The sequence below is a fragment of the Puma concolor genome, chromosome B4, assembly GCF_028749965.1.
Source record: "Puma concolor isolate L17-30 chromosome B4, mPumCon1.1.hap2, whole genome shotgun sequence".
Lineage (NCBI taxonomy): Eukaryota > Metazoa > Chordata > Mammalia > Carnivora > Felidae > Puma > Puma concolor.
The window spans coordinates 122,211,121-122,224,973 of NC_141673.1; the positions used below are offsets into that span (position 1 = coordinate 122,211,121).

General features: G+C 48.3%; 1 protein-coding gene and 1 long non-coding RNA gene across 4 annotated transcripts in view; both read left to right on the forward strand.

The window, feature by feature from the left end:
• Positions 1–13,853, forward strand: part of PIP4K2A (phosphatidylinositol-5-phosphate 4-kinase type 2 alpha) — a 196,327-nt gene that overhangs the window by 125,093 nt on the left and 57,381 nt on the right. For all 3 annotated transcript variants that reach the window (XM_086714769.1, XM_086714767.1, XM_086714768.1), the window contains exon 3: positions 286–382. In XM_086714769.1, coding sequence (XP_086570895.1) covers positions 286–382 — 97 coding nt within the window. The remainder of the gene's footprint in view (positions 1–285; positions 383–13,853) is intronic.
• LOC147579474 (uncharacterized) lies at positions 7,838–13,755 on the forward strand. The gene is made up of 2 exons (XR_015253992.1): positions 7,838–11,858; positions 12,096–13,755. It is a non-coding gene; the product is annotated as an uncharacterized LOC147579474 (long non-coding RNA).

Here is a 13,853-nt window from a genome sequence, read left to right on the forward strand (position 1 = left end):
GTGTGGCCCCTTCTCTTTCCACCTCTTCTTTGGGAAAGTGGCCGCGAGGAGTGGTTGGGATTAGAAAGGTCGTCTAGTCTCAGTGCCCCTATAGGTGGTGAGAGGAGGCGAATGCCACCAGTCTGTCCCTGTGTCACCCCGGGTTTACTGTGGGTTGTGGTTGGTTCTGGGCCGTACCAGCCTTCTGCGGGTGGGGAACCCCGGGCACTTTGGCCACACGTGGAACTAGATGGTGGCAAAGTCAAGTCTACATCTAAACGTTATTCCACACTATGACCGTTTCAGAGAAAACATGCCGAGCCACTTCAAGTTTAAGGAATACTGCCCGATGGTTTTCCGGAACCTGCGGGAGAGGTTTGGCATCGACGATCAGGATTTCCAGGTGAGTCGCTTTTTTGCTACCTTTGCTTCCAGTAGGGTTTGCTCTTTAAAATAGGACTGACCTTTTTTTCGTCCCGAGTAATTATGTAATGGCAATTTTCATTTCACGTAGGAATGTTTCAGTGTCCTTTCTGAAATAAAGGCAGGGTTCCGTCAGTTAGGGGCCTCTGGGCAAAAAGATGTTAGCGGTCCGCAGGAAACGACCATTCTTCGGGAAGCAAACACGCACGTGAGCGTTGCAGATGATACTCTCACTTCCTGGAGGAAGTGGCCCGTCAGCACAGCCTTCTTTTGATTTCTGCCATCAGGCGTGTTGACAGTCAGTGCCAGTGTGTACGTTGTGTCTTGAATTTGCGTTTCCTGTAGTTACAGGGTCCCCTTAGCAATCACCAAAGTTGTATTTTCGTGCTGATTTGCTGCTTTTCCAATCATCTGAACCCGACTCTCCTGCTCACAGCATTTTGTCGGAGGCCACGCCTTGTGCACCGTGACCTGGAGTGGTTGGTGTGGTCTAGTGACCGTAGGGCTGTTGCACCAGCAGGAGCCTGCCGCTCCTGGGAACATCGTCTGTTCTTGGTGCCCACCACATAAAAATGTCCACTGTTGCTCCCCGCCCCCCCCACCCCCGTATTTGCCTGGTTTTCTCAAATTTGACTTTGAAAATCAAGATCATGGGGGTGTCTGGGTGGCTCAGTCAGTTAAGCACCCAACTTCGGCTCAGGTCATGATCCCGCGCTTCGTGGGTTTGAGCCCGGCGTCGGGCTCTGTGCTGACAGCTCGGAGCCTGGAGCCTACTTCGGATTCTGTGTCTCCCCCTCTCTCTGCCCCTCCCCCGCTCACGCTCTGTCTCCCTTTCTCTCAAAAATAAATAAACATTAAAAAAAAAATTTTAAATAAAATAAAATCAAGATCATGGTGCTGTCCTATGTGCCGATCCGTGGTCCTTTCTCCTAAGAAAGGACCTGACATCAGTTACTTGATCTTAATATAATCAGTCAGATACGTAAAAGCCAAGGATTTTTTTTAAGAGCAGAAAATCTGAGTTAAGAGAGGCAAGGGCTAGTTTCTGGTCTTTTAGGACAGTCTGTTCATTTTGCTGTGTGAGCACTGACTTATTTTAAATCCCTCCAAATCCAGTAAACATTTCTTTCATTTGCTCCAAATCAGAATCCTAATGTATCCTACATTAAGTGCCATGTTGCCCCCCGAGTGACCTTACAATTTGAACATTGACACGGCTTTACCCTGTGTTTTCCTTAAAAAATAGGGTGTCGAAGGCAAATTGAGCTTAGTACATTTTCCTAAAGATGTGTGGGCCTCCTCGCCCCGCCCCACCCTGCCCTGCCCCATTATTGAAAGTTTCCCAGAATTTCTCACATGCTCACTCAGGCATAAGAAGCCTCCAAGCTCCCATGTTTTGAATAAGCAATGCTGGCCAGGTTGCCAGTGATATTCCCTCCTCTGTGGGCCAGGGCTGGGATTTCCACAGAGGTGAGTTCTGAGCAGAGACTTGGGTGTGCCCGAGAAAGTGGAGGGGGTGGGGGGAAGGGTGGGGAGCACGCTCAGCTTTGGGCCTCATGCATAAGAGAAAGAACTTCAGTCAAACCTGGACTGGGGATGTACTGCTGAAAAAAATAAGTCACTTGTAAAGAATAAACCTTGGAACAGTAAAAAAGGTTTGTATAAAATGAAAAGGAATGATTCTACATTACTTAAGAACTGCTAATACATTTGAAAAGGCCATATGGAAATAAACTGAGTGGTTTAAAGGAACTGAGTAGCTGACAACTGACGTCCTAAGAAACTCTCCTCTACCCGAGTCTCATGTCTCCTTTTTTGTTTTTTCTAATGTTTGTTTATTTTTTTTTTTTAATTTTTTTTTCAACGTTTTTTTTTTATTTATTTTTGGGACAGAGAGAGACAGAGCATGAACGGGGGAGGGGCAGAGAGAGAGAGGGAGACACAGAATCGGAAACAGGCTCCAGGCTCCGAGCCATCAGCCCAGAGCCTGACGCGGGGCTCGAACTCACGGACCGCGAGATCGTGACCTGGCTGAAGTCGGACGCTTAACTGACTGCGCCACCCAGGCGCCCCGAAATTTTTTTTTTTTTCAACGTTTATTTATTTTTGGGACAGAGAGAGACAGAGCATGAACGGGCGAGGGGCAGAGAGAGAGGGAGACACAGAATCAGAAACAGGCTCCAGGCTCTGAGCCATCAGCCCAGAGCCCGACGCGGGGCTCGAACTCACGGACCGTGAGATCGTGACCTGGTTGAAGTCGGACGCTTAACCGACTGCGCCACCCAGGCGCCCGGTTTATTTTTGAGAGAGAAAGAGACAGAGTACGAGAGAGGGAGGGGCAGAGAGAGAGAGGAGGACACAGAATCCGAATCAGGCTCCAGGCTCTGAGCTGTGAGCACAGAGCCCAACATGGGGCTCAAACTCAAGAACTGTGAGATTGTGACCTGAGCCGAAGTCAGACACTCCCCTCCCTTTTTTTTTTTAAATAAAACAACTACACTGGCATTTCACAGAAACCGGCTTTTGAGGGCCTCTGCTCCAGGATCGTGTTAGGTCCCTCAATTTGTTACCAAAATGAAGTCCTTATGTTTCTTCCCATAATCAGCGCTGCTCAGTGAGATCAAAAATGGAGCCTTTACAGCCTGAAATCTGAACTGTAGATGAAAGTAGTTTTTAAAATGTCCTAAAATGACTAGTTTTGTTGCAAAAATACCAAGACATGAGCCAGTTTTCCTTCACCTTCCCCTCCGCCCCCCAAAACAAAACCATGTAAACTTGATATTTAAGTAAGTGCAAATTGCTGAGGACAAACTTTAAAGGCAAATTAGGCAAGTGGAGGAGGATTCGTGGAACTAACTGGCAAATCTCTAAAGCTCTTAGCAGGAGAAATCAGTACAGAGGGAGAGCCAGTGTGAGTATAATTAATCATTTGAACACCACTCCTTTCCTAAGCTACGCCCGGTGCTTTGGCATTTAAATTGCTGCTTTCTCTTTGGCAACTGTATTTCTGTTAAAAAGAGAAAAAAAGGTGGGTGTTCGCAGTAAGTTTAGCGAACCAGAGGTACGTGCTGGTTTTCCCCTCCAGTCCCACGTCGCTTTCCCAAAGTCTCTACCTCTTAAAAAAGTTTCAGGAGGGGCAGGCCCTGCAGTTTAACCTGAAGATGAGATTGTGGATGTGGGGCCCCACCCACTCTGTTGGCTACTCGGTTTGGAAAAAAGGAGGAAGTTGTGCCAGCTCTGGCTCTGAGTTCATACCTTGAGGGCCTCCGGGGCATTGCCGGGGTGAAGGTGGAGGTGCCACGGACCTGGGCAGGGCCAGGAATGCCCAGAAGTGGGAACAGGCCAGGACTAGCCGAGCCATTGTCCCAGCTGCCCGGCACATCAACTCACCACCGCCCAGACATTGCGTCTCTCGTGGACAGAACAAGGAACGCGTATCAGTTGACATCCGCAGTACCAAGTTAAATACTCTCTCTCAGTCTGATTTGAAAAGTGAGATCAGTGACCTGGGGTCTGATCGTCTTTTGACGGCACTGGATGGCTAGAGGGGACCAGGCCCCACACTGCTTTGCTTTTCCTCGATGTGTTTGTTTTTCTGAAGCGTTTGCCTGTTGGACAAGCGGCTTTGCATCCGCGTAGTGATCGGGAGCCCCCTGCCTGGTTCATTTAGTATTTGGACCTTCGCGTTAAGTCAAATGGGTGAATGGTGTCCACCTGCCTTGTGTGTGTGAATACCTTTTTGCTGCACCTGGAAAAAGTCAGTATTGCCGAATCTGATCAAATTAGAACATAGTAATTAGGCTACCTAATTGACCTCTAGCAGCAAATTTAAACTTCTTGAGAAGAATTGAAAAGCAATCCTGCTATCAACAATTGTATCTTTCCCCTGGTTTTGGTTTCTTGAATGTCTTTTAAGAATGAAACTTTTTTTTCTCATAAGCAATAGTTCTAGAATATTCTTCATTAACAACAGTATCACTTAGCACACACGTGTATGTAGAAACCTCTGTGTAGGTGTGTATGTGTGTGTCCAGGTTCAGAACTTTCTCCAGTTTATACGTGTGTTTTCAAGTTACTTCATTGGTTTGTAAAGTGCTCAGTGTTGGATTATATTCTTCCGATCATTCGTTGTTGGGCCAAAGTGAGTCCCCGTTACCATGATTTTAAGATATAAGGCATCTTTGAAGACGGATGCCCCCATGGAGGCTTCCACTGTCACTGGCCCTGAGGTTCCAGGCCGCCCGAGGCTCTGCTCCCCTCTAGGTGGATGATTTCATGCACGTTTACCACTCAGGGTGTGTTTATTTGTATCTATTGCCTGTCAGGCTCTGTGCAAGACATTCTGGGCGATGCAGAAGGGAAGACAGAGCAAGGGGACTCCTTTTTGTTTGTTTTTTAAAACTAGAGACAGCTGTTCTTTTTTTTTTTTAACTTTGTTTATTTTTGAGAGAGAGAGAAAACAAACACAAGCAGAGGGGCAGAGAGAGAGGGAGACACAGAATCCAAAGCAGGCTCCAGGCTCTGAGCTGTCCGCACCGAGCCCGACACGGGGCTCGAACCCATGAACTGCGAGATCATGACCTGAGCCGAAGTGGGATGCTTAACCCGCTGAGTCACCCAGGCGCCCCATTGTTTGTGTCTGCTGTTCGCTTGCTTTTAAACTCTTCCACGCCAGATTCTGTATTTGATGCTAATGAGATTTACAGAAACCCAGACATCTTTTTTACTCTTCTCCAAGAAAAGCTGCGTCCCTCTTTCCAGCCTCTCCGAGGACCAGAACGTTTCACAAACAGGCCTGGGAAGTGAAAGGGAGGCTTCGCTTAAAGTTTCTGAGCTGCGGGAGAGGACTGCCCGCCAGAGACCAAAACGTTCCGCAGGACGGGGATGAGGCAGTTAAGCCTCGACACAGCACGTAATTGAAACTGAGGCCCTCTTGTTCTTTGTGGAGGATAATCACCGGGCTTTCTCTTCCCCTGCCGCGTCTCCTGAATTAGAATCCCTCATTATTTGCATCTGATGCTCCTTCTCCTTTGTATTTGTAACAGAGAATTCTAATTTTAAAACAACTGATTCTAAAAGCTCACATCTGAAACTTTTGATGTTGTCCTTTCGGGTTTCAAAATAACGTTTTTACGGCGTGAAGAAAGACCTTCTGGGTGTGCGGAGCTGTGGCAAACAAAATATCTGCACAAGACAGCGCCTGTCATCACGTAGATTTCCCCAAGTGTCGCTTAGACTGAGGGCAGGGACTGAGTCCAGCGTGCCCACCAGGGTGCAGGCCCAGAACGTAGCCGCGGCCAGGCCTCGGGCAGGCCCGTAGGAAATACGTGAGGCAGAAAGGGAGGGAGGGCTGGTGGGGGGGGGGGGGGGGGAGACCAAGGTAAGTGAGCCTTCTGGGCCAGAGCATGGCGGCCGAGAGCCCAGGAAATTCTCAGCCCCTGGGTGGTGGCGGGACTGCGGAGATAAGGACGGGAAGCCGGACCGCAGGCTTCAGCCAGATTCGTCAGCCCCGGAGCAGCCATGTGGATTTTGCACAGGGGAGTGATGTGAGGACGTGTGAATTGTCTAAAGATGACTGAGGGTGGTCACGCGCAGAATGCAGAAAGAGGAGGTAACAAAAGCCGGAGCCTGTGCAATGTCCCAGCAAAGTGAAGAGGCATAAACCAGGGCACCTGGGAGTGACAGGGTGAGGCAGAGAGCAGTTTTGAGACACACGTGACAGGAGTTGGGGGTGGCGGAGCCTGAGGGGCTGGGAGAGCGGGGGTGCGAGTCACGGGGGAGGGGCAGGTCATCATGCAGTGGGGCAGCCTGGGGGGTGCTCGGGGTCAGGGTCAGGGTCAGGAGCTGAGGCCCGGGCCTGGGAGGGATTGGCATGTGGGTGCTTGTCTCTCGACAAACCTACCTATGCTGTCACCACCTGGAACTTACTCCCTGAACCATATCAGCTCTTCCTTTTCCCATTGAGACTGTTGTCTCTTGGGCCAGCTTGTTCACAGCTTCTCACACCCGCGGGCCTCACGGCTGAGCCTCCGTGGGCCCCACAGTGCGTATCGGACAGAAGCTCCTCCCGGGGCTGAAAACCGAAGGATCGGACAATCTCCTGACAGACTTTTGGGAAAACTCCCTCACAACCCACCAACATCATCAGATTTTCTTTTTCTTGTGCTTTCTCTGCTCTTTGTTATGAATTGAACCGGTTACTGTCCCCACCTGAGAACTCAGGCTTCCTGTTTGCCTGTGTTCCTCACCCTGAACCCACTTCGGGTGATGACCCGTGATTTCCAACCAGGAGCGGACAGTCATCTTGTCAGGGAGCTCCTGTCCGGGTTAGATGTTGTGTTTGCTTATTACGATCCTTAGACACAGGTCTGGGGTATTTTGATCTCGGTCAGTTACCAATCCGAGGGTTTTGTTTTGTTTTTTAACAAAGAGAGAGAAAGAGAGTATGCAAGTAGGGGAGAGGGGCAGAGAGAGAGGTGGGGAGAGAGAATCCCGGGCAGGTTCCACACTGTCAGCGCAGAGCCCGATGTGGGGCTCGAACTCACGATCCACACGTGAGCTCATGACCTGAGCCAAAGTCAGATGCTTAACCGACTGAGATTTTTGAAGGAGGTCTCGTGGCGCTCTGTGAAGTTCCCGCATCTCTGCTGCTTTCTCTGCTGGCCATCACCACTCATTTGTGTGTTCTTTTCTCCGCCGTTTCATTATTGATAAGTGTTAAATTGCAATGTGTCTTGCTCCCCTTTTTAATGAAAGCCACTCTGCGCCTGGGATCACAGCTCAGACTTTCTTTGAAATTCCCAAAGAGCTTAACACACGACTTTGAACACAGTGGGCATTTAATAAATCCTTGATGATGATGTTCAAGTTAGCGTGTTGGTCTTTCCCCCTCTGACGAGGTCAGAGGACCATCTGTGCTTTCTCAGATCTGTCAAATGCAAACCCAGAAAGCAGCCTCATTGGGTGGTTGCTCCTGGCTCCCCGCCTTGTGATTCGAGGCATGTAATCATAATCCTGAGTTGTCCGCAGGGAGCGATCGGCTTCCAGGTTTCAAGTCCCCGAAACAGGTAGCGTGGGTTAGGAAAAAAGAGCGTTTCCTGGGAGCAAGGGGGCTGGTTTGAGTTTTGGATCTTCAGTGACTGTTGGCTGTGGCTACGTCCAGTCACTTACTCCCGGTGAGTCTCAGTTTTCTCATCTGTGAAATGAGGGAGAAGGATGCGATGTTTGCTGAGGCCCTGCCAGCTGTCAACTCTCTGAATGTGTTATTAAGTCATCTCTAGTAGATGACAGTCGCCGAGGCTCTTATATACAATATTGACATGTTCTCTTTGTGAGATGGTGGCCTCTGTACATTGGAGCATGACAGGCCTGATTTTAAGCGGCCTCTCTGTTGATTAAAAAAAAAAAAAAGAAGAAGAAGAAAACAACTCTCCATCCATGAGTTTTAACAGAAATGCAAACCATATCAAAATGGGGAGCGGGGGGGGGGGGAGGGGGAAGAAACCAAAAATGCCTAAGACGAGGAGAATTAAGTGTTCAAAATGCTTGGGTATTAAAAAAAAAAACATGCACAGGGGACCGTAATGGTTGCTAAATCATGACATTTTCATGAGAGACATTAGAAGATGGCCGCTAAGAATGAGCTAATCAAATTGACCTTTACATTTCCTCCACTTTTCTGGGCACCCCCCCCCCCCGCCCCCAACCCCGGACCTCCCACTGAGGAAACAAACCTCTTCAGTGTAGACTGTAGAGGAGTGGGGAGGGAGGATGGCACCATTAATCCCTTTCTGAAGGGAAATGACGACAAATTTCCATTTAGAAGCGCACGAAGGCCGCTGAAGAGGGAGCCGTATCTCTCATGATCTTCCTTTATTCCCTGCCGAGGGCTGACATGGTATATTGGAGCTTCAAACACAGCTCTTGAGGTTTGGGGACGGGGCGCTGTACGATCCGTAATATATGTGGCTGTGGAAAATGGAGGTGCTGAGAAAAAGTTCACTTACCAACTGGCAAGATAGGCAAGCACATCTGGGCTCAGTGGTCAGATTGCTACCCGCCCTACCTCCAATAGCTTTGCCCCAGAATTTCAGTTTTTGTCAGAGCCCATCTTCTCCCCCCCCTCAACTCCCCAGCAAGCCCAGAAGTACCCCACGACGCAACATCTGCTGGCTGTCATGCATCCCCTGCACTGGACCGAGGACAGGGTGCCCGCAATGTCCCTTCACTCGCCCAGAGACGGCCCAGGGGCTACAGCCAGCACCGTCGGTCACGTCAGGGACTTGCAAGAAGAAAGTTCGGTTCTGTCACACACGCCTCTGTCCCGTAGGAGCGTTTCTATGAAATGTCCGGAACAGGCAAATCTAGAAGACAGTGGATTTGTGGTTTCCTAGAGCGGGTCAGAATGGGAGTGACTGCTAACGGGTCCAGGCTTCTTTTTGAGGTGATGAAAATGTTCCAGAATTCATTGCGGGGATGGTTAACTGTATATATACTTAAAAAAAAAAAACCATTGAACTTGAAGTAGGCGAATTGTGTGGTATGTGAGTTACAGCTCAGTAACGCCATGAAGACAGAAGAATGTTCGCGGTTTAAGATTCGTTTATATTCAGTATATGATTTTGTTTTTTCCTTCCACCACTGATTTCAGTTGCCTTTTTCTCGAGGGCCGGGCATTGTGATAACAGTATTTCCATTTAGAACAAGTGAATTTAAAACGTTACATAGTTTATAATATGAAGCTAACGCATGTATAGAAGAAAGGGGTAGCCAATGAACACAGCAGTTAGTTTTACATTTATGATTAGATTTCACCCTAAACTGATAGCAAATCATTATCCGTTCCTACGTCTCTACAAGCTAACAGCAGTAACTATCACTGAATAGCGATTAGGAGAGCGAGAAGGAAACCTAGAGACGTGAAGTCCAACTTTCTTTGCAGATCATCAGGTAACAGAGTGAGGGGCAGGGGAGGGGAGTTGGGCGGGCTCGTCGCCCTTAACTTCTGACTTGCTCTATTTCTGTCATACATGCTGAGACCTTATGGGCAGTGACGCCGTACCAAGGTCTGTTCATTCATATTTTGAATATTAAAGTGAGTCTTTGAAGGCCCCACATTGAATGGGATTGTGGTTTCGTGGGAAGCCAACCTATTACACAGGTGACTTCCCGGACAATCAGTTCCAAGGTTACTTTTCCAAACCTCCATTCCTCTCCTCAAGCCCTCATCTTTAGCCGGCACCTGCTCACCCTTCATTATTCTTGTTTCTCCCTCGAGGTAACAGAGGCAACGGAGGCCTGCACATTGGGCTACCCTGAGTCCATCCCCTCCCCCCCCACCCCTGCTATTCCTGCAGATTCATGGGCATCTTCAGCCAGCCTACTTTCCTCCCTTCCTCCTCCTCAAGAAGGAGGCACCCACTGCCCCCAGCTGCCTCCCCCCACCCCTTTCTATTTCTTTAGAGACTTGTCCCACCCCTTTCCCCTTTGGTGGAGGTAAGCGGGGGCCAAGGACAGGAGAAAGACCTTGCGGGTTGGGAATTTTCAATCTGAAAGGTCTTTATAAAATGTTTTAAGTTCTTTTATAAAAATGTAAGTGGTTGTTATGGAGGGCTGTAGGAAATAACCTGCAAAGGTGAATGGAGAGTGTGTGGCTCTCAATTTTCACTGGGTACAAACTAGAGGCTTGGCCCGGGCGGGGACAGGAGGAATCAAGAGCAAATTAGAAGAACTTACTATGAGTCCTTCATTTTTTTTTTTTTTAACGTTTATTTATTTTTGAGAGAGGGAGACAGAGTGTGAGTGGGCAAGGGGTAGAGAGAGGGAGACACAGAATCCTAAGCAGGCTCCAGGCTCTGAGCTGTCAGCACAGAGTCAGACGCGGGGCTCAAACTCATGAACCGTGAGATCTTGACCTGAGCTGAAGTCAGACGCCTAACCGACTGAGCCACCCAGGCACCTCTATAAATCCTTCATGCTTAACTTCCTAACCTGCAGAATCATCTGTCAATATCAGTCTGCACCTCTAAGTAGCTTCCAAGTTGAAATTTACTATTTATAATAATAGCCACTGTTTACTGAGTACTACTGTATTCCAGGCACTATTATAAAAAGTTTACATTCTCTAATTTAACCCCCAGGCAAACTTTTGATTGGTATTATCATTATCCTCATCATTATTACCTTTCTACAGATGTGGACACTGAGGCACAAAGAGCTTAAATAACTTGTCCAAATTCATAGTCTTGATTTCTAAAGTTCCCGTGTCCAATTCCATGTTATACCGTCTCCTAGTTTCCTCATCAGCACTGTTTGGAACTTGAAACATCAGGCCTCTGCTTATGTTAATGTGAGCCTGAGGAAATATGAGGAAACTAGATAGACGGATGAATAAAGTAAACACAGAGAGATGGTCTCGACGTTCAGAATCTTCTGATGAGTGTGTACTTAGTAGGTTGGTGATAATGCGTTCTCTTCCGATGGCTTCTAGACTTGGGAATATGTAATGGGATGGACATTTCACACACTCAATGCCCTGGATTGCCTTTATATTGTGTTGTGACTTTGACCCCAGATATCCCCAGGGCACTTTGTTTTGCATGTTCACACTTTTGAACTGAGAGGTTCAGAATCCCAGATATTGAATTTCTCAAGCACACCTTATTTCAGAATATATAACTCTCTAAGCTTTGTCCTTGACAGGGAATCTGTTCTCTAATGAGAATAGAGCTCCACACTCTAGGCAGCTTTCTCATACACATGGACAGGTAGGTCAGGGGGAACATTCCTGACAGTAAATTTTTTATTTTGGAAATAGGAATTACCTTGAAGGTCTCTGAACCAGCCCTATAAATGGTGCTTTGTAGGCCTTTGGTTACATCAGACTTTCATCTCAGACTTGGTTTTTAAATCAGGTGGTCCAGATGAGAAAGAGTTTTTTTTTTTTTTAAGTTTATGTACTTATTTTAAGAGAGAGAGAGACGGCATGGGTGAGGAAGGGGCAGAGAGAGAGAATCCCAAGCAAGCTCTGCGCTGTCGGCACAGAGCCCGAAATCTCCAGATCATGACGTGAGCTGAAACCGAGAGTCGGACGCTTAACTGACTGAGCCACTCAGGTGCCCTTAGAAAGATTTTTTTTTGTTTTTTAAATGGTGCCATCAGCTAGACCTTCTTTCTTCCGTGCAGATCTTGTCCTAGCTTGCAGATTTTTGCCTTAACTTCTTTTTCTGTTTCTTTCTTTCCTTACCAGTTGAGCATTGTAGAGAATGAGCCAGAGTTTAGCACTCCCGGAGGAAAGGATTACTTCTTTCAGCCTTGGCATTCTTTGCCAAGAAAATCCTTATTGCTTTAAGCAGGGAAAGACAGAGGATGGGGCAGTCTGTAAAGATAGGAGCCAGTCCCCAAAAGAGAATGAGAACCCCCAGCAATTCCCAGAACGTGTGGACTGATTAAAACAGGCACAATGTGGGGCGCCTGGGTGGCGCAGTCGGTTAAGCGTCCGACTTCAGCCAGGTCACGATCTCGCGGTCCGTGAGTTCGAGCCCCGCGTCAGGCTCTGGGCTGATGGCTCAGAGCCTGGAGCCTGTTTCCGATTCTGTGTCTCCCTCTCTCTCTGCCCCTCCCCCATTCATGCTCTGTCTCTCTCTGTCCCAAAATAAATAAACGTTGAAAAAAAAAAAAAAAAAAAAAAACAGGCACAATGAACTACGCCACCTGGTCAGAAATGTGAAGAAATCTCAGGATTGGTGCTGTCACCCCAGTGCACGGATGGGACCGGCAGAAATACTGAGTGCTTAGGCATCTCCCAGCCCCCTCTGTGCCATTGGATTGTCTGACTCCAAGCTCGGGACTCAGCCACACATGCTTTCCCTGTCCCGAAACCTGTTCCACAAACATCCATCGCTTTCAACTCTTGCCTGGAGAGAAGACGGCTCCTACTCCTACCCCTCCTCCCCCCAAGTCGAGGAACGAACAGCCCTAGGATGAGTCAGGATACATAAAGACACATGTTAATAAAAGTGCGAATTGAGGACTCTGGGCTGCATTCGCGTCGAAGCTGTTACCGAGGATTTACCTTTCCTTGGCGAAACTGCAAACCTGAGACACTTTTGGTTTTGGGCCAGTTCGCCCGTGCTCTTAAGTTGTGATTAGAAGGCATTTGTCACCACGGAAGAATCTGTGTCAACAGTCCCATTGTTGATGCGCCCCAGACTCTCCAGCCCGGGAGGGATGGTGGCCGACTGCCCCTGCAGGGCCCCCCCACGTACCTCATCCCACCGAGGTGTTAAAGCACTGAGGCAGGCAAGTCATTTCCACTCTGGGCTTCTGTTTTCTTGCCTGTCATGGGATGGTTTGGAATAATCTCCCAGGTTGTTTCCAGCTGTAGTGCTCCTGGATTAAGAGAATTACTTACACACAGAGGGCCCCTCTGGGGGCTCCTGAAGGCCATCCCAAGCTCTGCTTCTCTCGGGCCTTCCTCCTCTTGACCTCGCAAACTCACCAAGCATCCTGTGTGATTCTACAGTCCGTTTTTCCTTTGGGACAGAGCGGAGCGCACTGAAGAATTTCAATATTCGGCTTTGCTAGGTAGCAGACTGTACCGAGGCCGCTCAGCGAGTCCTGTCGGCCCGCAGCCCTGACCTCCTCCCCTCAGCCCCCTTTCTCGGCCTTGCTGAAATTGTCCTGAGCCCATCTGCAATCAGCGAAGCGTCAGTTTCATGCTCCCCTAAGAACGATTGCCACCCCCTGTTGAATCATGGCCCAGACGTCCTAAACCGTCATCATGCCCCTGCTGAGTGGGCGTACTTTTCTGACTACGCTTCTGTTGGGAAACATGCAGACTCACCCTCCGAGGTGAATCTCCGGTTCCTGGAGCGGCACGTCGTGCCTTCGGGTAAAGACGTTTCTTAGAGTTATGAAAGGTCAGAGGTAGACATCTCATTCAGCTCCCGCTCTCCCCTGCTTTATTCTCCATCAGTTCACAAACACAGAAACTGAGGCTCAGAGAGGCTAAATGACATCCAAGGGTTGAGGATGACAGAACACGTACTGGGTTCCAGCCCGGCTCCCTACCATTACACAGTACTGCCTTTACACACACTCTCTCTCTCTCTCTCTCTCTTCTACCTTATTTCAAAGACCACAGAAGGTCGATGATGATGATGTTAAGTAATGTGAAAAGTCTTTTCAAAAATTGCCCTTTCTGGCTTCCTCAGAGGAAGCTTCCGGCAGGAGGCTTAGGCATTATTACTTGACTCCGTTGTACTCCACAGTTTGGTTATCTTCAAGTGGGAAAATGCACCTGACCTTTCCTATCTCAGAGGAATGTTGTGAAAATAAAATACGAACTAATGAGTTGGATTTTCCCAAGTGCTTGAGTCATTCCAAGGATCGTGCATTTTGTATAAATTGTGTTTTCTCTTCCGATTTTCTGCTTGTCTAGGTCGTTCGGT